We start from the raw sequence: 24376 nt of genomic DNA on the forward strand, positions 1-24376 counted from the left end.
TTCCTAACAATATAGAGGCTTTAAAACTATTTGCTTTACTTCAAATATTTGTTTCACATTGATTGCTTACGCTGTGTTTCTCTTGATATTTATTATCAGACCTACAAAAAGCATAAAAAGAAATAAAAGCTATAAAAGAAAAATAGAGGTAAAACACGAGTCTTTGCTAAATACTGTGTGCAAAGTGATTGCTATTTCCTAGTCTTGTTTTTGAATAACTATTTCATGTTATAAAGTTGATCCAGGGAAAATCCGATGGGATCAGGAAGGAATTCTTTCCCCTGCTGTAGCAAATTGCAGAATGCTTTTCTGGGGGTTTTTCGCCTTCCTCTGGATCAACTGTGGGTATAGGATTGGGTATATGGGATTGTATGATATTTTTAATTTAATTTTATTTATTTTATGGTTGAACTAGATGGAATTGTGCCTTTTTTTCAACTTGACTAACTATGTAATTATGTAATATATTAAAATCCCCCAGATACTAAAGTCTGTCATCAGAAATGAAGTCTGAGGCTTCTGGACAGTTATCTAGCCATTGCATGCAGTGAGAGCTGATTTGGGAATGATAACCTTCCATGTCTAAAATCCCTGGTACTAATGGACTAGGAAGGCTTAAGGCTTTGAGCCTGACAGCATAGGCACGCAGCCGCCCCCTCCTGCTGGCTAATAAAATAAAAAATAAATAAAAAATAAATAAATAAAATAAAATAAAAAATAAATAAATATAATAATAAATAAAAATATATATTATAAAAGGGTAAGGTCCCTTTAAGAAATTTAAAAGGGATTTGGGACAGGAAAAACAAGGTCACATGACATGTGGGAATTTTCCCAGAATGTCATGTGACGCCTTGGAATATTCTAGAAAAGGGGCTTATTGTATAAGGCCCCCCTCACAGGAATCTTCCCGCCAGTGTTAGTCAGTCAGTGTCAGCGCAACAAACTCCCCACCCTCCCTCCCTAGTACATTATGTGGTCTGTCACCCTGCATATTTGTAGGGGGGACTTTGGTTATTAAATATTCTGTATGCTCGAGTCCTGTAAGACTGAGCTGTTTTAAGTTTATTGTTTGAAAAGTTGAGAATTTTATGAATTAATAAAATTATCAAGATGATGTTATTATTTATTTAACTGAGTACACCAATAAACGTGCAGCGGCCAATTTTTTGTCAACAACTTGTTATGTGTCATTATTTAAATAGGTATTTAGCTTTTGTGGTATTCAGGGAGGGTAAGGTGCGGCCTGCATTCTCATAGTCAGAAAAAAAGTGCATATAACCATTGCATGCAGTTGCTAAATTTTACCTTAACTGGATTTTCGTTTTTCTTTTATAATTGTGATGCTACCTAATTGTAGAGCATTACATGCCTTTGTACATGTGTAGGTGTATAGGTCATTGCAATTCATATACCAAAAAAGTTAATATGCAGTTAAAATGTTGTCTTCATTTTTGTTTGTTTTTTGCAGGTCTAGAGTGAAACCTAGACAAAATACCAAAGAACCTTTCTAATATGTGTGGGGTTTTGCAGCACTAAACCCTGGTTTATGTGGTCTATCTCAAACCAAGCCTGCCTGGCCTCATGCATAAGGTAAAACTAATCTGAATCATAAAGTTTTTTTCTTCAAATAATGTGTTATATTTACTATAAGTAATAAGTGATCATTGCTCTGAGTTATTCATTTCTGTGTAAATTTCAACTTGAGCTGTTCATTTCTGTAAACAACAGGATCACTTTCTTGACAGATACTAAGTGAACATCGCACATCAAAATAGCTACAAGTGCTTGAAAGATAGAAAGCAGCCTTGGGCCCGACTGCTCCTGATTGCCCAAGCTCCCTGACACGTTTTGCCCTGAACCTGAGGCTTATGCCGTGCATGCTTACCTAAAAGTAAGGATTAAAGAGCACGTTCAAAATATTATGAAAGGTTGTCCGAAGCATAATGTATCTAGACATTTTGCTCTAGTGCATAACAATGATCCGACAAAATTATTGTTTTGGGGTATTGAGAGATACAATAAATCTTAGAGAGGTGACCACAAAATCAGAACCCTCAGCTAGAAAGAGTCTAGGTGGATACACAAAATGAGAACACTTGCATCTGAGGGGTTAAATATTGATTTGGACTCGAATTGTTTTATTAGTGATTATTAATTTTAATGTTTTCCACCTGATGTAAACCTCATATTTCATTTCCAGAGTGCACACTATTTTTACTATTATAATTATATAAAGAATGTTATTCCCTTTGATAAGTAGGCTTGCTGTAATTACACCTCTGGGTATTAATACCCATGAGGATTTACAGGATATGTTTTAGAAAATTCAGACGGACTTAGATAGAGAACATGTTCTATATTTTTCAGATGGAACATATTACTATCGGAAAAACCGCTCATCTGTATGCTGTTCCGACGCACCAAAAACGACGCATGCTCTGAAGCAAGTACGAGACGGAAGTTATTGGCTACTGGCTATTGAACTTCCGTTTTCTAGTCCCGTTGTACGTGTTGTACGTCACCTCCTTCTGGATGGTCGGAATTTGGTGTGACCGTGTGTATGCAAGACAGCTTGAGCGGAATTCCGTCAGAACTCCGTCGTAAAAACCTTCAGAGTTTATTCAGACAGCAAAACTGGTCGTGTGTACAGGGCATAAGTCATAGAGGTCACAATCCTTCAGTGCAGAGGTAATCCCTAACCCTGCACCGAATGCTCTAAGCAGAACTATCCCATTACACTTCCAGCCAATATGTGACAAACGCAGAATGAGACCACTGCCCTCTTCACCAACTTGTGACAAATGGCTGGTCAAACTCACACCGCACTGTCACTGATACGCGACAGTGACACTCTCAGTCTCACCCTGCACAAAGTTTTTCCAGCTGACAGGACCACAATCTAAGTGCCAACAGATTGAGAGCGTTTGTCAATGGGTTTGGTTAACCCAATTAACCCTTTACTGTGCCACCAGATAAGGGATCGGACTATCACCCATTCACATTATAGCAATTTATGACTTTAAATAAACGTCTGTACACACTGTTAACACACACAGGTAAATCCAGGAATTTTGTAGTGTTATTTAGGAGACATGAAAATACTTTTCAAGTCCTGGTTCAGTAGAGTCCAATCACCAACCAAGGCAGTACAGTGGCTCTCATAAGACTTAACGGGTGTACCTTGTGTTTATGGTAAAGGAGAGCTGACAAGTGGTTACAGTCCCTCTTTTCTGGACCTTGAGGGGATGTTGACGGAAATTATTTGACCAATCACCAAGTTTGAGTTGTGGCTGATGGAATATCATGATCAGGCCACAGATCTAGTTTTCTATAGATATTATTATCTTTGAATACCTACAGGTTACAGTCTGCTAACTTGTATATCATTGTCCAGAGTTTTAAATACTTTTTGAATAAATATGTGTGTTGGATGTTTATTTCACCTAGAGAGGTAATGTGTTCTGTTGGCCTCCCGTACCTTCTAATATAGTGGTGTTTGGACTTAAAATGCTGCTGATTATTTGAAATGGGTAAATATGTCCTTATCCTGGTGGTACTGTATCTCCTGGTGGTATCCTTATCCTGGTGGTATCTCAGGAGTTATGAAATACACTAAGGTTTGGATGGTTCAGAACAGTGTATTTACTAGTGACACCAGCCAAGGTATTTACAACTGGGAATTAGTGTAAAGGATATCTGCTTGCATTCCTAATTACTTAAACTTGCAAGTTTTTATGCGGGTACTTATACATGTATTGGGGTTAGATTCTGCTAGCTCCTATCAAAGTATTGACATGGGTGTTAGGCATGGAGCTAAACGTTTATTGATTGTATCAGATGCCTTCTTGGAAGGATGTGAAGGGGATCACTGCTCTTACTTTTACAAGTGTTACAAACTGTCATGGCTGAATTCTGAACAACATGGTGGCCGTGCCCTTTCACACAGCCTTATGAGGTGCCAAGTCTGCATTATCATCACAGCCTGGTCTCCTTCAGCCATTTGAAGCTCCCCTGCTTTCAGCAGCTAGTTTGAGTACATTGTGTTCTCTAAAGTTTCCTCTGTTAAGCAGTGCAACATGTTGATCCAAAACACAAGGGGAGCAGTTCTGCTGAATCAGGCATATCCAGCTCACAGTTCCATGATGGCCTGCAGAGTCTTAAGGACCTGACAAGGCAGTCTGGATCTTTGTCCCCAGCTTGAGCCAATGCACTCCTTGATAACTTCAATAACTCCATAATGTCATGCAATGAATTGGGCCTCTTCAGATCTCAACCCACTGTCAGTCCCAGGATGATCTGCAGTGTCTTTTTCTAGGGACCTGACACAACAGTCTTGATTGTTGTTCCCTGCTTAAGCCGATACACTCCACTTTGTCTTCATTAGCTACATGAGGGGTGGCTTCCTCTGCCTCCAGAGAGGAGTTTTCAGCAATAATGTTTAAAGTGGATGTAAACCATGAAATTTTAGCTGGGCACATATATCTGCAGTGTTTGTTTTGTTATCTCTCTTCACAGCATTATGTCTCGTAGCTGTCTCTTGCTCCGTTCTTCTGTTATCAGCCTGATAACTCCTGAAAAGTTCTCCATCAACTGAGATAAATGCAGCCTTAATTTTCTGTTGGGGAGGATGCTATATATATATTAGCAGACCCCTGAACGATTCAACGAACAGAGCTGAAAGTCTCTACCTATAAGGAGAGGGGGCATGTGCCTTTCCTTCAATCAGCTGTCTTGGCTGTATGCCCAGGCTTCACTGCAGTGCTAACCAGGAAGAGAAAATGCCCTATCATGATCTGAACATTCTAAACAGTATATAAAGCTGAAGACAGCAGAATTACATGTAAAACGTATGTAGGGAGATTTGTTTCATCCCTGTGTTCATCCTGAGGCTGTTCACTTCACTGGGTATATGTGAGGATTTACATTCACTTTTAAATATGCTCGCTGACTCAGAATGCAGAGGCTGTAAATGTACCTATATACCTTTCCCTCCAGAATCTGTGTCTGACACACCTACAGTGGTAAAGGCCTCTGATATAAATGTAATTAGCTAACAGCTTGTCTGTGTAGGTGGCCATTGCATAATATGGCCTAAAGTATAACTAAAATAAAGAACAAAGTGTTATTTCTTGCACCTTACCATTTTTTGGCCGTTTCATTTGTTTTCTTGTTCAGAAAATACCTGTTGATCTTGTCAACACAACGAACCTTGTCACTTCCTGCGAGCTGAACTGCAATCTCAAACAATGTTATCTTTGAGCCAAGCTATCTTCTGCAAACTGCAAATCTAACCACTATCTGCATGTAATGGAGATGAAGAGGGAAGACACTTGGGGGAGATTTACTAAAACTGGTGCACAGCACACAGAATCTGGTGCAGCTGTGCATGGTAATCAATCATTTTTTAAAGAGGAAGTAAATCCTCCTGCAATAAATAAACTAAAAATACACCCTGCAAGATAAAGGCATAATGAGCTAGTATGCATAGCATACTAGCTCATTATGAATTCCTTACCCGAGAATGAAGCCCCCGCAGCTGTCCTCGTCTCCCCCTCAGGCTGTCGACATGTCGCCCGGGCCTTGCTTCTGGGTATCACGGCTCCGGCGCCCACTCTAATGCCCCGTACACTCGATCCGAAAATCGGACAACAAATCGTCAATTTTTTTCTGCACGTAAGTCGTATATCGAACCTGAAGAGTTTACTAAAGTAACGAACATTCTCATACGACAGAATAAAAACTCGGAAGTGATGTCATATGTTGTAGTGTATAGGGATGGGCGAATGGTTCAGCTCGGGCCGAACTGTGGTTGTTGTGGTTGTTCGAACATTATGCGCCTTTTTTTTTTTTTTACAATTTTGGTTCGGGGTTCCCCTTATTATTCATGCCAGACCCAAAGGGCCTGGTAATGGACTGGGGGAACCCATGCTGTTTATTTCAATAAGTTTTATCTATATTGCCGGTGTTCTGATGAGAAGTGTCCCCCTATCGGATAGTGTCCGCCTCGTACTGCGCAGGTGCAGCGCTTGCGCAGTACGGAGGGCAAGGAGACGCCGAAAGTCTCGGAAGTTGACGAGCTGACCATCAGCTGTACATGGCGCTTGGCACTTAATAGTCAACGCTTTGTAACGGGGCCCCTCGCGGGCTCGCTTCGCTCCCCACGCTTTGCTCGCCACGCTTCGGGCACGGCCTCGCTGCTCTCGACATCTTTTTATTCTAACTTTATGTCCACTTGGATAGTGGGGCATGAACCTGGACTCAGGGCAGAATAAGTGAGCAGGCGCCGTGTAGAGCTGATGATCAGCTGTTGAACTTCGGAGACTTTCGGCGTCTCGTTTGTCCTCCGTACTGCGCCTGCGCAGTACAGGGTGGACACTATCTGATGGGGGACAGTATTCGACAAGACACCGGAATCCAACAATTCATTACAGCCACGATCAGTTTTGCATTAATTTTTTCCTTTTAGAAATGTCATTTTGCTGTGGTATTGTTCTAAACACGGGAAACATGCACTACTTTACAGGTATACTATAGACACCCCCCAGGCACGATATTTAAAGGAATATTTTTTCATTTTTATTGTCTCACTTTAAGCATTATTAAAATCGCTGCTCCCAAAAAAACGTCTGTTTTTAAAACTTTTTTTTGCATTGATACATGTAACCTGGGGCAGGACCCAGGTCCCCAAATACTTTTTTATGACAATAACTTGAATATAAGCCTTTAAAATGAGCATTTTTGATTTTTTTATGTTCGTGTCCCATAGACTTTAACGGTGTTGGTCCGAATCTCTTTTTCCTGTTCGCAAGTTCTGGTGCGAACCGGGGGGGGGGGTCAGCTCATCCTTAGTAGTGTATTTGTATTGTATTTTTAGACAACAACTGTACCGATTAAACGAAAATCGTGCGATCTGGTATCATACGAGAAAAATTTTTGTGTTTGTCCAATCGGATAATATCGGATGAACTGTCGTGATCGGCTCTTGAAAGCTCTGTACTAACAATCCAATTATCGTACAATTGCGTTGAAATCTGTATTTTTCGTCCGATTTTCAGATCGTGTGTATGGGCCATTAGTTTGGGAATGTATTACTAGCAGAAGCCGCAGGTGAATATAAATAAAAATATCCTGTGAGAATAAAGAACGCAGGCTCCTTGTCTAAGAACTGGTAAGGTTGCTCCCTAGCATATATAGTATGTAAGTGCAATGATTATAGAAAACCAAGTTGTATGACAAGCATATTGTATGTAACATATGGTTATTTCGTAATGCTAATGAACCTTCAACAGCAATAATTTAGCTTTCATAAAAATGTTAATTAGTGTGCTTGTTAAACATTAGAATATTCTGACTTAAAGGAGAAGTATGTCCAAAGCTATTTTGGCCATTCTTCACCTGTAGGTCACAGGAGTGCACATAGTTCTGCAGGCCTTTGAACAATTTTTATCCAACAGCAGGCTGGCCGAGGACAGTTGCAGCATCAGATTGATACTGCATCCACCTAGGTGAGTAAATATGTTTTTTTTTAACCAGTTGCCGACCAGTGCACGACGATATACGTCGGCACAATGGCAAGGCTGCGCAAATGGGCGTACAGGTACGTCCCTTTTAAGGCGCGGCATTGAGGGTGCTCGCGCGCCCGCCGCGTACTCCGTGACCGCGCCACGCGGGTCCCACTGACTCGATGTCCGCCGGTGTCCCACGATCGTGTCACAGAGCGGCAGGACAGGGAGAGGCTTATGTAAACAAGGCATTTCCCCATTCTGCCTAGAGACATGACAGAGATCACTGCTTCCTGTCATCGGGAGCAGGGATCTCTGTCATGTTGTAGTGAGCCCACCCTCCCTCCCCACAGTTAGAATCACTCCCTAGGACACACTTAACCCCTTGATCGCCCCTTAGTGTTTAACCCCTTCCCTGCCAGTGTCATTTATACAGTAATCAGTGCATTTTTATAGCACTGATTGCTGTATGAATGACAATGGTCCCAAAATAGTGTCAAAAGTGTCCGATGTGTCCGCCATAATGTCGTAGTCATGATAAAAATCACAGATTGCCACCATTACTAATAAAAAAAAAATAATAATAAAAATGCCATAAATCTATCCCCTATTTTGTAGATGCTATAACTTTTGCGCAAACCAATCAATATACACTTATTGCAATTTTTTTCTTACCAAAAATAGAAGAATACATATCGGCCTAAACTGAGAAAGTAATTAGTTTTTTATATATATTTTGGGGATATTTATTATAGCAAAAAGTAAAAAATATTGCTTTTTTTTTCTAAATTGTCGCTATTTTTTTTGTTTATATCGCAAAAAATAAAAACAGCAGAGGTGATCAAATACCACCAAAAGAAAGCTCTATTTGTGGGAAAAAAAAGGATGTCATATTTTTTTGGGTGCAACGTCGCACGACCGCGCAGTTGTCAGTTAAACTGACGCAGTGCCGTATCACAAAAAGTGCTCTGGTCAGGAAGGGGGTCATTTCTTCCGGGGTTGAAGTGGTTAAAGTCCATACATCTCTTTGAAACCAGAACTAAATGATACTATGTATAGGTTTTTGGTACTTTGTTTTGCTCTACTAAAAACTTCTTTCCCTTTCCCCTAAGTTTGGTATCTGTAAGATGCCTAGAGTGAAATGAACGCGGCCAATATTATTTAATTCCAGGATGCATCTGTTGGAGTCGAGTTGCATAATCTCTGGACAGGCTGTGACTGAAGAAGGAAATCCCGGATGCAGAAGTAATAATGGGGAAGATGATGGAGTGGTAATGGAGCACATGGAGCTGTCATCACTGGAGGATGGCAAACTGGGAGATAAATGGCTAAGTGCGATCAGTATACTTGCATATTAGTTTCTCTTTAAATGAAATCTGGGCCCACTTTAAAAGAACAGGTTCACATTAATCCCTCCTACCCTTGCCAACTGCACTTACTTACCCGTCCGTTCTCCTAAAACTTCTGCGTCCAGGAGCAAAGAAAATACACAGCATGTCCGGTTGTGAAGGAGCCTGTGACTCACTCCATGTGATAGCGCTGAGCCAATCACCAAGCGCTAGCACTGCCACACGGAGAAAGTTCATAGCTCTATGTAAGTTACAAACTAAGAAACTTGCAGAATGGAACAATAGGGGAGCAAAGGAAGGATGAGCTTCTTGGAAGGGGGCATTTAAATGAACCTGTTTCTCTGCCCTTCATTGACAAAGCACAGGTTCACTTTTAGATATCCATGGCCAGTGGATGCTTGACGAATTATTGTGTTGATGTTGTCAGGACGAGGGAGCCGCCAGTGCCTCTGAAGTTACCTTCCAACTTCTGTAGACACAGTCTGAATTTTTCCAGCTGACTGTTTTTGGTTCCTCATAGCCATACATGCTTGTATAATACAAGCATACTGTATATATATATGAACGCATGTTTTCTTTTCTTTCTTTTTTTTTTTTAAGGTAAAGACAATAATGCCGCTCACACGCGGTCAGACTTTTCGTCTACAAAAGTCCGACAGCCTGTCCGACAGACTTTCGACGGACTTTTGTCGGACTTTTGTCGGACTTGCGGCAGACTTTCTTACGAACGGACTTGCCTACATACGATCACACAAAAGTCCGACGGATTCGTACGTGATGACGTACACCGGACTAAAATAAGGAAGTTAATAGCCAGTAGCCAATAGCTGCCCTAGCGTGGGTTTTTGTCCGTCGGACTAGCACACAGACGAGCGGATTTCTGGGTCCGGCGTAGTTACGACGTAAAGATTTGAAGCATGTTTCAAATCTAAAGTCCGTCAGATTTGAGGCTGGAAAAGTCCGCTGAAAGTCCGCTGAAAGTCCGGGGAAGCCCATACACGATCGGATTGTCAGCCAGCTTTAGTCCGTCGGCGTCCGTCGGACTTTTGTAGATGAAAAGTCCGACCGTGTGTACGCAGCATAAAGGTTTTACATGGGGTGCATTTAGAACTTATGAAAAAAAAAGGTTTTGAATGGGAAATAGTAGTGTAAAGGAAATTTGCAAGTTCTGTATATAATTGTATTCTATTTTGTATGTATTGCATACTGCCCTCACTGTGCACACGGCACTAATAAAGTTTTCAGTACACGTTTGCATTCTTTCGAGTCCTGATTAGAATTAGTCTGCCTATGTTACGCCCCTTGTTACCATAAATGTTCAATTGTAATATTAATGTGATACCTACGTAATCATGTGTAGAAAAACCTTCAATTGCGTCATAATAAAGCAGAACAGTTATTTGGAAAGATGCTGAGCAAATCTTTTGTGTCTGTTCCCTACTGCAGTAGTTATTATTAATTTGGAACCACTAATCAATATGAGGATAGGAGTTGCCCATTTATATATTCCCATGTCAGTAGCACAGCTTCACTGCGCAGCGCCTCAAACATGACGTTATCACGCACAATGATGCCAGGCCGGAGGATTGGTTTCAATGCAGTTTTCAGATGTATGGTACCAAGAGGATTTTTTTTTAACTTCATAATAAATGTGAGCATTTTAACTTACTACACTATGTGGTTGATTTACTAAAACTGGAGAGTGCAAAATCTGGTGCAGCTCTACATAGAAAACCAATCAGCTTCCACGTTTTTTTGGTCAAAGCTTCATTGAAAGAAGTTAGAAGCTGATTGACTACCATGTACAGCTGCACCAGATTTTGCACTCTCCAGTTTTAGTAAATCAACCCCAATGAGTCTTGGCTCTTTCTGTTCCTGTCTCCTTTTGAGCTGAGGTTCTAGTTGACGTTAAGTTCCATCAGCACATTGTGGATACGTTTTACAAGCACTGTTAACCACTCTATAGTCTGAGGGTAAACAGCATTTCATGTTTACTGTTCCTGGTTTTGGATGGACGCGTTTAAGATCTTTGAGAGGTGAACACCACCTTATGGAAATTTGCACAGTCTTTGTTTGCACTTATATGGTATTAAACTGTTGTAAAGCGGAAGTAAACCCATCCATTTAACTGTTTCAAGTAACAGTTACATTTCCGGCACGTGCCAGGAATGTAACCCTCCCATTGGTTGTGCTCCCAACCAGACTGTCAAACCATCCAATAGCTGGTGTCATAACTGATCACATGTGCAACATCATGGCAGTTGTAGATTAAACAGAGGCCAAGATGGCAGCTTCCTTGGCTGAAACCAATAGGAGGGTTTACTTCCACTTTAAGCACAATGTGATTGCTCACTGATTGTCATGTGTATGATCGATTGCTTGTGATTGCACATGGCACAGTGTTAATATCTCATTTACATGGCATGACTTATATATTTGGATTATTTTGAATTTTATATTCATTCACTGGTAAATATTTATCATTTGGCGTAAAATTTGCAAAGCGGTGCACTATTTTGATTTATAGCACAACTTAACTAGACAAGATAACAAATGTTAGATTGATAAAGTTGTGCAAGCAGTACATTAGTATCTTAGATATCTTTAAATGATAAATATGACCTCTGCAGAGAAACCAGGAATGTTCCCATTAGCTGTGGGTAATTCATTAGTAAAGTCTGGAATATTCAACCCATGTGATATGTTTATTATGAAAATGCATTTTTGTGTAACATTTCCAGCTGCTGGGAAGTTTCTAAATGCATCTACACGCTTTATCTACGTGTGCTCCATTTCCATATTCTCAGTGGGGAGACATAATCTAAGGATTACAGTTTCAAAATAACCAACTGACGCTATTCATGCGGAGAGGAGTTAGACGCATCTGATGCGTGCAAGGGATTACCAACTCTTTGCTCTGATTTCAGACTCTTGGGGTGTAAGACTAAAGATTTAGCCACATAGCACTGAGAGTTATGCCTGAAAAAAATACGCTTGTCATTTGTATTACAGAATAGGAATCCTGCTCATTTCATGGAAAGGAACATCAGAATGTGTAATTTAGATGCATAAGCATCAAATCACAATAATATTTTTTCATATATATATATTGTGTATTCAAGCAATCAATTAAAGGCACATTTTGGGGCTATTTAAGATAAAAAAGTGTGCAAAATCCTATTATATCCACAATTACATTGATGGCATCTTATCAACTGTTTCTATATGTGAAAACATATTGTTTGACAAGAAACCAATGTGAAATTCCACCTTAAAACCTAATAAACTAAACGGTGTGACCAAAACAATATTACATGAAAATAAAAATAAGCATTAAAGGTATAAAAAAAAAGTCCACTCTCAATGTCACCCATTGCGAATATCAAAAATGGATTTAGAGGTCATAGTCTCTCTAAACGTTTTTTACCCCAACATACTGTAATAAAGATCCCAGCTCCCTTAGGTTGGTTGAGATTGACAGGTATTCCCCACACTGGAGGGGTTGTAATAGCAAAAGCGGAGTTTCCTGTTTATAAACTTTCTGGATTTTTAATTTCAAGACCTTTACTCCCTAAAGTTGATTGGGACCTAAGCAGTTTTTTTTTTTTTTTTTTTTAGCAACAGTTACCCTGTTTCCCCAAAAATATGCCCTACCCTGAAAGTAAGACCTACAAGGACTTTAACTAGGGCTTATTTGGGGGGTAAGGCTTATATTGCAGCCATCACCGACAATCACGCTAGGTCTTATTTTTGGGGAAACGGGGTAGTTTTGATCTCTCTGAAGACATACGATCAAGAGTAGTTGATCTGCATAAGGCTAAGCTCACATATATGCGGTGCGGGACACCGCATGTGAGTTAGATAGAAATCGCACAACATGCCCATTCAAATCACATGCAATGTCTGTACATTACGGTTTGAGCCATGCATTCATATGGCTCATATTGCACCGTATCCGCACAAAAAAAATGTGCAGGACCCTCTTTTTCCAGCTCTGGAATAGGATTGCATGAATGTTCACACCTATGCGATCCAATTTTGTCAATCGCACTGGGTTTTGGGGTCTTTAACTTAACATTGACAGCCACTGCAGTTCGCATGAACGTTGTGCGATTTTAATGCGGTGCTGTAAATGCACAGGATTCGCTGCGTTTCCTGCACCACATATATGTGAACCAAGCTTAAGGCAGGAAAAGGATGCAAAGCAATCTCAAGGTGTTTAGGCATCCATCAATTGACAGACAAATTGTCTATAAATGGAGACAGTTTAGTGCTGTGGCTACTCTTCCTAGAAGTAGGTGCCCAGCAAAGATGTCTCCTAGGGCACAATGGTGAATCTTCAATGAGGTAAAGAAGAACCCATGAGTAACAGTTAAAGGCTTGAAGACATCACTGGAACTGGCAAACATGCCTGTTCATCGGTCTACCATACTGAAGTCTTTGAACAGGCAGGGTGTCTGTGGCAGAGAGGTATAGAGGAAGCTGCTGGTCTCTAAAAAAAGTTACTCCATGCCTGAAGTTTGCCAAAGAGCACCTTGGCATACTTCAACTCAGCTTGGAAATGTTTTGTGGGATGATTAAACATACATTCAATTGTTCGGGAAGAATATTCAGCACTATGTATGGTGCAAAAAGGGCACGGTTTATCAACATCAAAGCATCACCCCAGCGGTGAAGTATGGTGGAGGGAACATCATGATTTGGGCTTGCTTCACTGCCTCAGGGCCTGTACCACTTGCCATCATCGGGGGGGGGGGCTTGAATTATTTACCAACTTGTACCTCCTACAGGATAATGTCAGGGCGGCTGTCCGCCAGCTGCATTTTCATAGAAGTTGGGTGATGCAGTAGGACAATTAGCCTAAGCACTCAAGTAAATCCACCACAGACTGGTTTCAGAAAAAGAAAATGTGCATTTTGGAGTGGGCCAGTCAGAGCCCAGACCTTAACCCCATAGAGATGCTGTGGAGTGACATCAAGAGAGCTGTTCACATCAGACATCCTACAAATGTGTCTGAGCTGAAGCAGTTTTGTAAAGAGGAGTGGTGAAAAATGTCTTCTGAATGTTGTGCATGTCCAATCTAAAGCTACCAAAAGCACTTGCACTTGAAGTAATTGCTGCGAACTGAAGATTAGCCAGCTATGAACTCTAAAGGTTCACTTACTTTTTTTTTCATCACTGTGAATGTTTTAAGGGTGTGTTCAATAAAGACACAAGAAGTTAGAATTGTAATTGTGTGTCTGTTATCAGCTTAAGTATATTGTGTTTGTCTATTGTTGTGACTTAGATGAGGATTGGGTCATATTTTATGTCAAATTACCTTTTCTTACCGCTGTATTAACTTTTTAGTATAATATGAGCCAGACTACTAAGTGCCTGAAGTATAACTGCAATAACTACAAATGACAGGGCCCCATAGTAAGTATAGTATAGTTACCCAAGCTCTCTATATCACCTATATCTCTTAATTGAGTCCAATGACCTTGCATAATAAGGTTTAATGTTGATAAATGTAAAGTTATGCACTTGGGGGCTAAGAATATGCATGCATCATATATACTAGGGGAAGTACAGCTGGGGGGATCCATAGTGGAGAAGGATCTCGGGGTTTTGCTAGATCATAAGCTCAATAATAGCATGCAATGCCAAGTTGTGGTTTCCAAAGATAGCAAAGTCCTTTCTTGTATTAAGTGAGGTATGGACTCCAGAGAGAGAGATATCATTTTGCCCCTGTTCAAATCATTAGTAAGACCTCATCTGGAATTTGCAGTTCAGTTTTGGGCACCGGTTCTCAAAAAGGATATCGGGGAACTGGAGAAAGTGCAGAGAAGGACAACCAAACTGATAAGCATAGAGGAGCTCAGCTATGAGGAAAGATTAGAGGAACTGAACTTGCTCACTGTTGAGAAGAGGAGATTAAGGGGAGATATGATCAACATGTATAAATATATAAGGGGTCCATATAGTGAACTTGTTGTTGAGTTATTCTCTTTACGGTCAGCACTGAGGACAAGGGTGCACTTTTACGTCTAGAGGAAAAGAGATTTCATCTCCAAATACGAAAAGGTTTCTTCACAGTAAGAGCTGTGAAAATGTGGAATAGACTCCATCCAGAGGTGATTCTGGCCAGTTCAGTTGATTGCTTTAAGAAAGGCCTGGATTCTTTCCTAAATGTACATAATATAACTGGGTACTAACATTTATAGGTAAAGTTGATCCAGGGAAAATCCGATTGCCTCTCTGGGATCAGAAAGGAATTTTTCCCTGCTGGAGCAAATTGGATCCCGTTTTTCTGGGGGGGGGGTTCGCCTTCCTCTGGATCAACTGTGGGTATAGGATTGTGTATATGGGATTGTATGATATTTTTTATTTTAGTTATTTTTGTTTTTTTTATAGTTGAACTAGATGGACTTTTTTCTTTTTTCAACCTGACTAACTATGTAACTATGTAACTTTATATAATATTTTCTTTCTTATCATTCAATTGTTAGAAATGTTTGAAACACATACACGTACTCACATATTTCCTTTTTATGTGGAAATTATTTGGCAAGTACTGCTGTGCAGTCACGTGGATTGTCAAGGCTGAAGGTAGGCCTTAGTTTTGTTTGGTTTTCATTCAGAACATGGCTGCACGCGCACAAATGAATAACTTTGTCTTTTAGCTGACCAAATAATTTTCACTTCCGAAAAGACCACCTGACACCAAAATCAGATACTTTCAGCTGTCTTTACATCTGGTATGTCTGGATCTACTGAACAGTTTAAATGTGGTTTCCACAGAGAGTGGCCCCTGCTTATGCATTTTTAGCAAATGCTCTGTTTGAATTGCCCAAGTTTGGGACAGGTTTACTTTAAAGTGGAGTTCCACCCACTTTTACAACTCCTCAGCATCCCTCACTAAACTGTGCACTGTAAACAAATTGGATATATTTTTATTTTTTTTCTCAGCACCTACTGTATATCTGCTGTATTCATTTTTCACTTCCTCCTCCCTGGCCGTGGCCCATCGCATCATTTCCTGTTTGCAATGCCTTCTGGGAAGGGGCGTCAACTTCCACTGACACTGCCGTTTCTATGGAAACCTGACCTGAAACCTATTACACTGCTTGTGCTGCACTGAGCATGTGCGAGATCTGCAAGGATGAGATCCAGGAAGAAATACAGTCTGGCTTCAGATGCCCACACTTAAGATGGCCACATCCTGCTGTAAGTTTATAAAATAACAAACTACTGCTATAAACTAACAAAACAGACCTTAGTTTACAGACTAACTTTACTAGAATACATTAGGCTTGTGTATTATAGGGGTATTTTTATTTAAAAAGTATAATTTTGACCGGAACACCACTTTAAGCAATAAGCAACCCTACGTGAAAGATACCCATTATATATATATATATATATATATATATATATATATATATATATATATATATATATATATACCATATTTATCGACGTATAACACGCACTTTTTTCCCCTGAAAATCAGGGGAAAATCATGGGTGCGTGTTATACGCCGATCCCGAATGGCCGAAAGAGGCCGAGGGCCGCCGAGAGCCGCCGAGAATGGCCGAAAGCGAGAACGTCGAGAACGGCGGCGCCATTTTCAAAGATGCAAACGACACAGGGCAAGGCTACAGAGGGACACTGACAAGGCTGCAATCGGGTACAAGACTACAGATGGACACTGACAAGGCTGCAATGGGGGACAAGACTACAGATGGACACTGACAAGGCTGCAATCGGGTACAAGACTACAGATGGACACTAACAAGGCTGCAATGGGGGACAAGGCTGCAATGGGGACAAGGCTGCAATGGGGGACAAGGCTGCAATGGGGGACAAGGCTGCAATGGGGGACAAGGCTGCAATGGGGACAAGGCTGCAATGGGGGGACAAGGCTGCAATGGGGACAAGGCTGCAATGGGGACAAGGCTGCAATGGGGGACAAGGCTGCAATGGGGGACAAGGCTGCAATCAGGGACAACACTACAGAAGGACACTGACAAGGCTGCAGATGGACACTGATGAGGCTGCATTGATGGGCATTTAAATGTAAGTTTTTTTCCTTAAACTTTCCTCCTAAAAGTTTTTTTCTTAAAATTCCCTCCTAAACTTGGGGTGCGTGTTATACGCCGGTGCGTGTTATACGCCGATAAATACGGTATTTATATATTCACAGATTATATGAATTAGCCATCATCGGTCACTTTGTGTAGCATACAACATACAGTTAACAAATGTATTAAAGAGCAGGTAAACATGTCTGTCTTTCATTTCTGGGAAATCAGTGTCTTGTAAACTGAATGATATACAAAAATTCATTTCTAAGCACATTAGGCTTTAATCATTGGCTATTTTATACAGCAATGTTGTGATTTTCCTTAGCAACTGGCACAAAAAAACTGGACTAAGTCTTTACACCAGGTATTTGTGCAAAATAAATTATTCTGAATTGTGGAAAAATATTGCACAGCAATATAAAAAATACACTGCTGTGTATCACTATTGGTATGCACCAATTGCCATCATACAGTGAAGGTAGTAAATCAGTTCACTAGTAACGTGATGAACACTTCTGTCAATAACACAGCTATGAATACCTGCAGTGCCACTAGTTTCTACTGTTAGCCATAGCTAATGAAGCATCGTTTTGTCTTAACAGGTAAGTAGAGCATGAAACATCAGTGACAATGCTGCAAGTCATTTGTTAAGACACTGGACCTGTACACATCGGACCTCTAAATCAGCAGACCACACAGAAGATACCAAAGTAGCATTTTCACCATGTACCATGTTGATTTCAAATTTATACAAATTACCACTTTGTAATATATGATGTTCAGCAAATTAGCTAGCAAGCAAATTATGGACAAATTCCACTCCAGGCACTTGTTTTTCATCTACAGCCTTGCATCCATCCACTTTCATCACTGGGTTTTTTAATCCTAAACATTTGTATTGGATTTAGTCACTTATATAAAGTACAAAACAGATGCATTTAATATGTAGCAGTTTAAAATAAAAAGATGATAAGGCAACGAGTCAACAAGCAACAGGTAGCCGTATGTATATAGGTACAAACAAAAATTTGGACACGAATGTTCGCCTTTTTTTTTTTTTTAAAGCTAAACACATGCAGACTAGCAGTAGCGATTAATTGCTGGTTTGTGAAAGATCGACTCACAATTTACGAAATTGCTGGTTTGTGGGAGATCGAATCACAATACTAAGTAATTGCTTTAGTTAAATGAAGCTGCATCTTAAACTACCCATTAACCACCAAGCAAGATCCCTGAACGACCACACCATACAGGGATATACAATGTAATACTGACATATAATCACATACATAGGTTGGACTTGATGGACTTGTGTCTTTTTTTGACCTCACCTACTATGTAACTATGTAAGATAGAAAATAAACGTTGGGAGAATGGCTCAGGTATGCACTTAACAGCATCAAAACGTTAAAGTTATTATGTAGAACCATTGTCCTTTATTTACCAGGGGGGGGGGGGTTTAAAAATGAGGTTCACAAAATATACAGGAAAAAAATCGGATACATCCTTACCCTATCATTTTATATTTCCGATATTGAGTGTTGGCTGTGGTTTATAACTCATTCATCTAACAACCTGTAAAAACGTGAAGTGTAGCTGCTGTACTGTTGCAACATATTATATAATTTATTGATTGCCCTTATATGAAAAGTAGTAGTAGAGAGAGAATGGAGTGACAGGAGGAGTTGTGAGGATATGAAAACAACGCGTAGGTTATAGGGAGGAGTTACATGGTGTGATGGGAAGTTTTATGAAAAAGTATCTAATAAAAACCTTATAAGGAGAAAAAAAAAAGAAAAGGTATATGTAGCAAAAGGAGGAACTAATCTTTAATAAAATTGAAAGACATGAAGTACATTATGTCAGAATAATCTTTGTACCGACTGTCTTTTGTGGTTGCAAATTATTGTAACAAACATGTTTTATTTTGTATTCATCATAGGTCACTGATCATGTATTTGAGTTGCCTTTTTTTTTCTCTTATATAATATTTTTATAGCATACTTTTTCCGCTATTGCTAAATGTTTCACATTCCTGCATTGAGGTGAATTAATAAAAAAAGTATCTAAGACAAGTTCCTCAACTTGTACTCAACTAGTACTCTTGTCCATAGCAGCCATTCAGCCTCTATATTTAATTTTTATCACAGCTTAGAAAATGGAAATGTAATTGCTGATTGGCTGTGCTCTGTTTGGAACAAAGTTTGTATTAGATGCTTTTTATGAATCCCCCCCATTTGAGGATAATCCTCAGAAAGACACAAAGGTTTCCTTGTTAGGCTCTCGTTGTGGGATAATTCCAAATGCAAACATCCACAGTTAAGCAGTGAAGGTCTTCGAGCAGTTCACTTTGACAGAAGACCTCAACCAACATGTGTTATATCACCTTACAATCCCTCTATTTCCAAATAAATCTTTTATTATACATTAAACAAAATCCATTCCACGACTATACAAAGGTAGGTGGCACAGATAAAAGCCAAAAACAGAAATAAATACTAAATGTTGTCTTACCTGCACAAATAGTAGCAATGGAGATTTTGATAGCAGCATTCTATTCTTAGGAATTTAACAATGTTCACTAATAGAGAAAACCCCAAAAGTCAGGTGACACAAGTTATATCGCAGTGCTTTATTCCCTCTATAAATGTAGCCAGATGTGTCAGTAGGACTCAATTGTACAGAAAGTGTTTCTCACCCATTTAGGACAGACTTTTCCTGGTTCAAACTACAAGGGAATACAGAGCACACGAACCTCGAATATAAACAGGTGAGTAGGAATGAAAAGCTGTTGTGGTTTAAGTGGTTGGTCTCCAGATATGAAGAAGGTTGACTGAAGAATAGTTGGACAAGGCAGAAAAAGACAGGTGTATTTAGTGAGGTCAGCTTTTCAAGGATCAGTTATCTCCCTTTTTTCCGCGTTTTGCATCTTAATATTCTACATTCTTCCTGTGAGTTGCTTTCCTTCTTACTGTGTATCTTGTTCTCTCCAATTCCCAATTCATGTGTGATCTTTTTTCTCCTGTTCTTTGGTTCCTTTACTCTCTATCTCCCATTCTCTGTTGATTTTGTACTGCTCTCCAGCTTCTTTTTTGCTATTCTGCTTTCTTCAGCTCCTCTGCTACATTTGGCAAAACCTTCCCGCATCAGGTTTTCTTTCATTTCTCTTGTGAATCTCTGTACTGTACCTCTGCATCCTGTATCCCTGCCTCTCTCTGCACTCTTTTCTCTCCCTCCTCCTCCTTTCCTGCCTCTCCCTCCCTCTGCTCCTTCTTTCCCAAGGTATGATCCCAGTGTTCTCTCTTCCAGCCACCTCTATCCAGTGATCACTCTTTGAATGGTTCTTATCGTCAAGAAGAATAAAACCTAAAGAGGAAAATAAAAAGAGTCTAAAACTTCTATTTATGTTTAGAGCCCTAAGATATACAGTGCATCAGTGAACACCGACTCGATCATGATGGAAGCTTAGTTCATTTAATTGCAAATAAAAATGACATGAAGTCATGCCTATTTTGCCTGACAATAGTTTATTTACATAAAATTAATACAAAGTCAGGTTATTTAAGGAGGAAATTATGTGTAAGTTTACATATCGAAGTAACATTGAAGCAAGGTTTTTTTATTATTCAATTTTTGTATGAAAAGCATAAATTAATAATAATAAAATATCCACATTGATGTACCAATTTAGTGCTGGATTCACTCAATGTATTCTTTTGTCCCTTGGATACTCCTGTAGTGAGGTTTCCCTTAATCTTGAGTGTTCTTTTTATGCATGGTAATTTCACTCCAACTCCTATATCATCCATGATGTAAATTCAATAATTAAGGGAGAGTGAGGCCCTTCTCCTGAAGACTGGGGGTAATTCAGCTTACCGGTATTTACTATTAAATTAGAGGTTTGGACCAGATGTTTGTATAGGTCAGTGTTTCTCAACTCCAGTCCTCAAGGCACCCCAACAGGTCATGTTTTCAGGCTTCCCATTACTTTTCACAGGTGATTTGATCAGTTTCACTGCCTTAGTAATTACCACAGCTGTTTCATCTGAGGGAAATCCTGAAAATATGACCTGTTGGGGCGCCTTGAGGACTGGAGCTGAGAAACACTGGTATAGGTCATAGTTTAATGTTCAATAAAATCCAAGAGTGTTGATTGTGTATTTGTAGTATATTTTGTTGGCTTTGCCATTGATTGATTCAATCAAAGATTAACCATGCAGACTTATGCCGCGTACACACGATCGGATTTTCCGACGGGAAATGTTGGATGTGAGCTTGCTGGTGGTAAGTCCGACCGTGTGTATGTTCCATCGGACATTTGTTGTTGGACTTTCTGCCAACAAATGTTGGCTAGCATGCTCTCTAATTTTCCGCTAAAAAATGTGTGTTGTCGGACTCTCCGATCGTGTGTACACAAGTCCGTTGAACAAAAGTCCAAAGTACAAACACGCATGCTCGGAATAAAGTAAGAGCCGGAAGCGCTCGGTCTAGTAAAACTAGTGTTCGTAATGGAAATATCACGTACGTCTTGTACCTCACTGCGTTCGTAATTGTTGGCCAACATTTGTGTGACCGTGTGTATGCAAGACAAGTTGGAGCCAGCAACCTTCGAACAAAAATACACGGTTTTGTTGTCGGAAAGTCCGATCATGTGTACGAGGCATAAGAGTCAGCCATAATTTATTATTTAATTATTACTTCACTGCTGTATGTCATGCAAGTGCCTTGATATAAAATGAAAGGGTAGCAGAGGGCGATATCTCTAAAACTGCATGGTTCAGAAATTAAGATCTATTTAAAAAGTTATAATATATTGTTTAGTGGGTTGTCTTTTTTTTAATTTCTTGTCTTACATGCAATGGGCTCCTTACAGTAGCATGCTAAGTGATTGGCTTAGGACTTACATTTTAGCCTTGAAGTCCAACTGTATATTTTAGCTCTTTAAGTACACTTTTTGCTTAAAGTTTTTATGTGCTCCCTGCGTTTTTTCAAGTTTCCACCGGGTGCTCTGGTTTCCTCTTCCAATTTTAGGTTAACCAGCTATCACCAAGTTTGGCCATACTGTGCATGGTTTGTCAGAAACATTGACATTAGATTGTAAGCACCTCCAGTGCGCACAATAATATGAATAGTGACTTATTAAAGTGTTGTATAATATGTTAGTGCTGTAAAAAAAATAAAGTGAATTAAATACTGTATCAATTAAATATAATCAAAAATATAAATATATCAGGTAAATAATTAAATATGAAGAGAAACATTATGTGCTTTCTTCAGTTTCATTTTGAGAGCCCCTCGGTATGTCTCTTTGGGGAGGAAGCAAAAGCATGAGGAATCTCCTCTGTCCTTGACATCTTTGTGACACCGAGTCAAAAGGTCTTGTGAGAATACCTAAATTCACTGGTGGGGACATTGTTTAGTGTGATTCCACTGCTGTCCCCTTGCTAGTCCGACAGCTGTATGTAATGGATGTGGGTTTAACAGTTTTAGATTTCACACACTAGCTCTTTTTTTTCTGATTCTTTTTCCTGCCCACCTGTCTCTCCCTGACCAGTTACTTCTGCTAAAAAACAGAACAGTTTGTCACTGTCAATCTGCCTGTGCATCCTTATTTTACTTATGCCATGACTGCATCAGAAGGAACGCAAAAGGAGAGAAGGAAAGAAAATGTTTGGTGTGGTCATTTCTCTCTTTCTTCTAAAAAATGATTGCATAAAAAAAAAAAAAAAAAAAAGGTCCAGATATAATCACTTCTATTCATACCCTAGAATCATTGAGAGCATCCATGCATTCTTCAACCTGCTTTAAGTTACAACCCTTGTAGTTTAATCCTGTAATACATTTTGGGTATTTCAATATTGACTCCTTTAATAATTCTCAAAAATGAAGAAGCACCCTGTTTACTTTAATCCCAATATCTGCTGACATTATGTATATTGCAGGTGCTAAGCTGCCAAAGCATGTTTTTTAGCTTCCTATTTTAGCAAGCATTTAAAAAAAAATAGCCTTGAACAGAGTGATTGAGATGTGGAATATGCCCATTTCCCCCCCTCTCTTCCCTTTAGTATTTGTTAATGTCTCACCCTCTTGCTGGCAGTAATGTCCTGTTTTGTTCGGGGTGAGTTCACCCCCAGCTCATCTGCAGGTCTTTGAGTCCTTTGTAGCCCCTGGCGTCCCTTCCAGAGATTACACAGCCAAACATCCCCGCACTGCAGAGGGAGAGCAGTATTGTGACAGTCAGCAAAGGCAGGGACATCAGCTGTTTGCTCTCCTAACCTGGAGGGTGGGGGGGATCTCTCATATGGGGGAATCCCTTCGCTTCTTCCTAACTGTACAGAGCAGTCCCTGTCTTCCCTCTGTTTCTCCTACACATTTTCTTGCTGGATAGAGTCCAACTCTCCTCTCCCCTCCCTTTAACTGCTCTTTTGTGTGTTAAGATCTCCTGTGCTGTATCAATGCACTTTCTTCTCTTATCTCTCCCCCTCCTCACCTAACATCACCGTTTCTCTGCATCCATCTCCCTCCTTCCTCTGTTTCTCTCCCACACTTTGTACTAAATGTACAGTATATTGTTTTTGCACAGCTTCATTCCGTATATCTCTGTCTCTCCTGGTATTTGAATTTTTAGAAACCTACAGTACATAAAAACTTTTATTAAAGAACTCTGTGAAGCACTGTTGATATTGAAATTCACCATGTAAGATAGTCCTATATCTTTATTTGAAACAATTTCTTTTCTATCTTGTCACTTTGACTCTTAACTGGCATCCAAACGGGCATGGATTTGAGATTTTGCTTCTGTGTGCGGATATGCCTTCTTAGTATGTCATAGTTGAACAGGTCTAACCCTGTAATGCCCTGTACACACGAGCGGATTTTCCATCGGAAAAATCTTGGATGGTTTTTCCGGCGGAATTCCGCTCAAGCTTGGCTTGCATACACACGGTCACACAAAAGTTCTCTGAACTTTCGACCGTCAAGAACGTGGTGACGTACAAAACTATGACGAGCCGAGAAAATGAAGTTCAATGCTTCCTAGCATGCATCGAATTGTTTCCGAGCATGCGTAGGAATTTTGCACGTCGAAATTTGTACAGACGATCGCAATTTCCAAAAAATAGAGAACCTGCTGTCAATCTTTTGCTGGCGGGAATTCCGCCAGCTAATGTCTGATGGAGCATACACACGGTCGGAATTTCCGAACAAAAGCTCACATCGGACTTTTGCTGGGGGAATTTCCGATCGTGTGTACGGGGCATTAGGATATGCTTACCTCTTGTGCTGCAAAAGGGCTTATCCTGCTCTGTACACGCTGTGTTGTAATTCAGCATGATAAAGTGTATGAGATGGACCCGAATGGAGAATACTGGAAGATGTCAGCTATCGGACTGAGATATACCGAAAAACCCCAAATAATTATATTTAGCAATTTAGTACGTTCCTGTTTAAAATA

At 39.9% G+C, this 24376-nt stretch overlaps 1 protein-coding gene across 1 annotated transcript in view; it reads right to left on the reverse strand.

Annotated features, from left to right (window-relative positions):
- The window catches only part of CRHR1 (corticotropin releasing hormone receptor 1), a 327518-nt gene extending 304151 nt beyond the window's left edge, over positions 1-23367 (reverse strand). The window contains exons 1-2 of the mRNA XM_073607633.1: positions 23007-23367; positions 19438-20289 (exon numbers count right to left, since the gene is read on the reverse strand). Of these exons, the coding sequence (XP_073463734.1) occupies positions 19438-19476 (39 nt within the window). The 5' untranslated portion in view covers positions 19477-20289; positions 23007-23367. The remainder of the gene's footprint in view (positions 1-19437; positions 20290-23006) is intronic.
- Between the last annotated feature and the right edge of the window lie 1009 nt (positions 23368-24376).

The sequence above is a fragment of the Aquarana catesbeiana genome, linkage group LG12, assembly GCF_042186555.1.
Source record: "Aquarana catesbeiana isolate 2022-GZ linkage group LG12, ASM4218655v1, whole genome shotgun sequence".
In the NCBI taxonomy this organism is placed as follows: domain Eukaryota; kingdom Metazoa; phylum Chordata; class Amphibia; order Anura; family Ranidae; genus Aquarana; species Aquarana catesbeiana.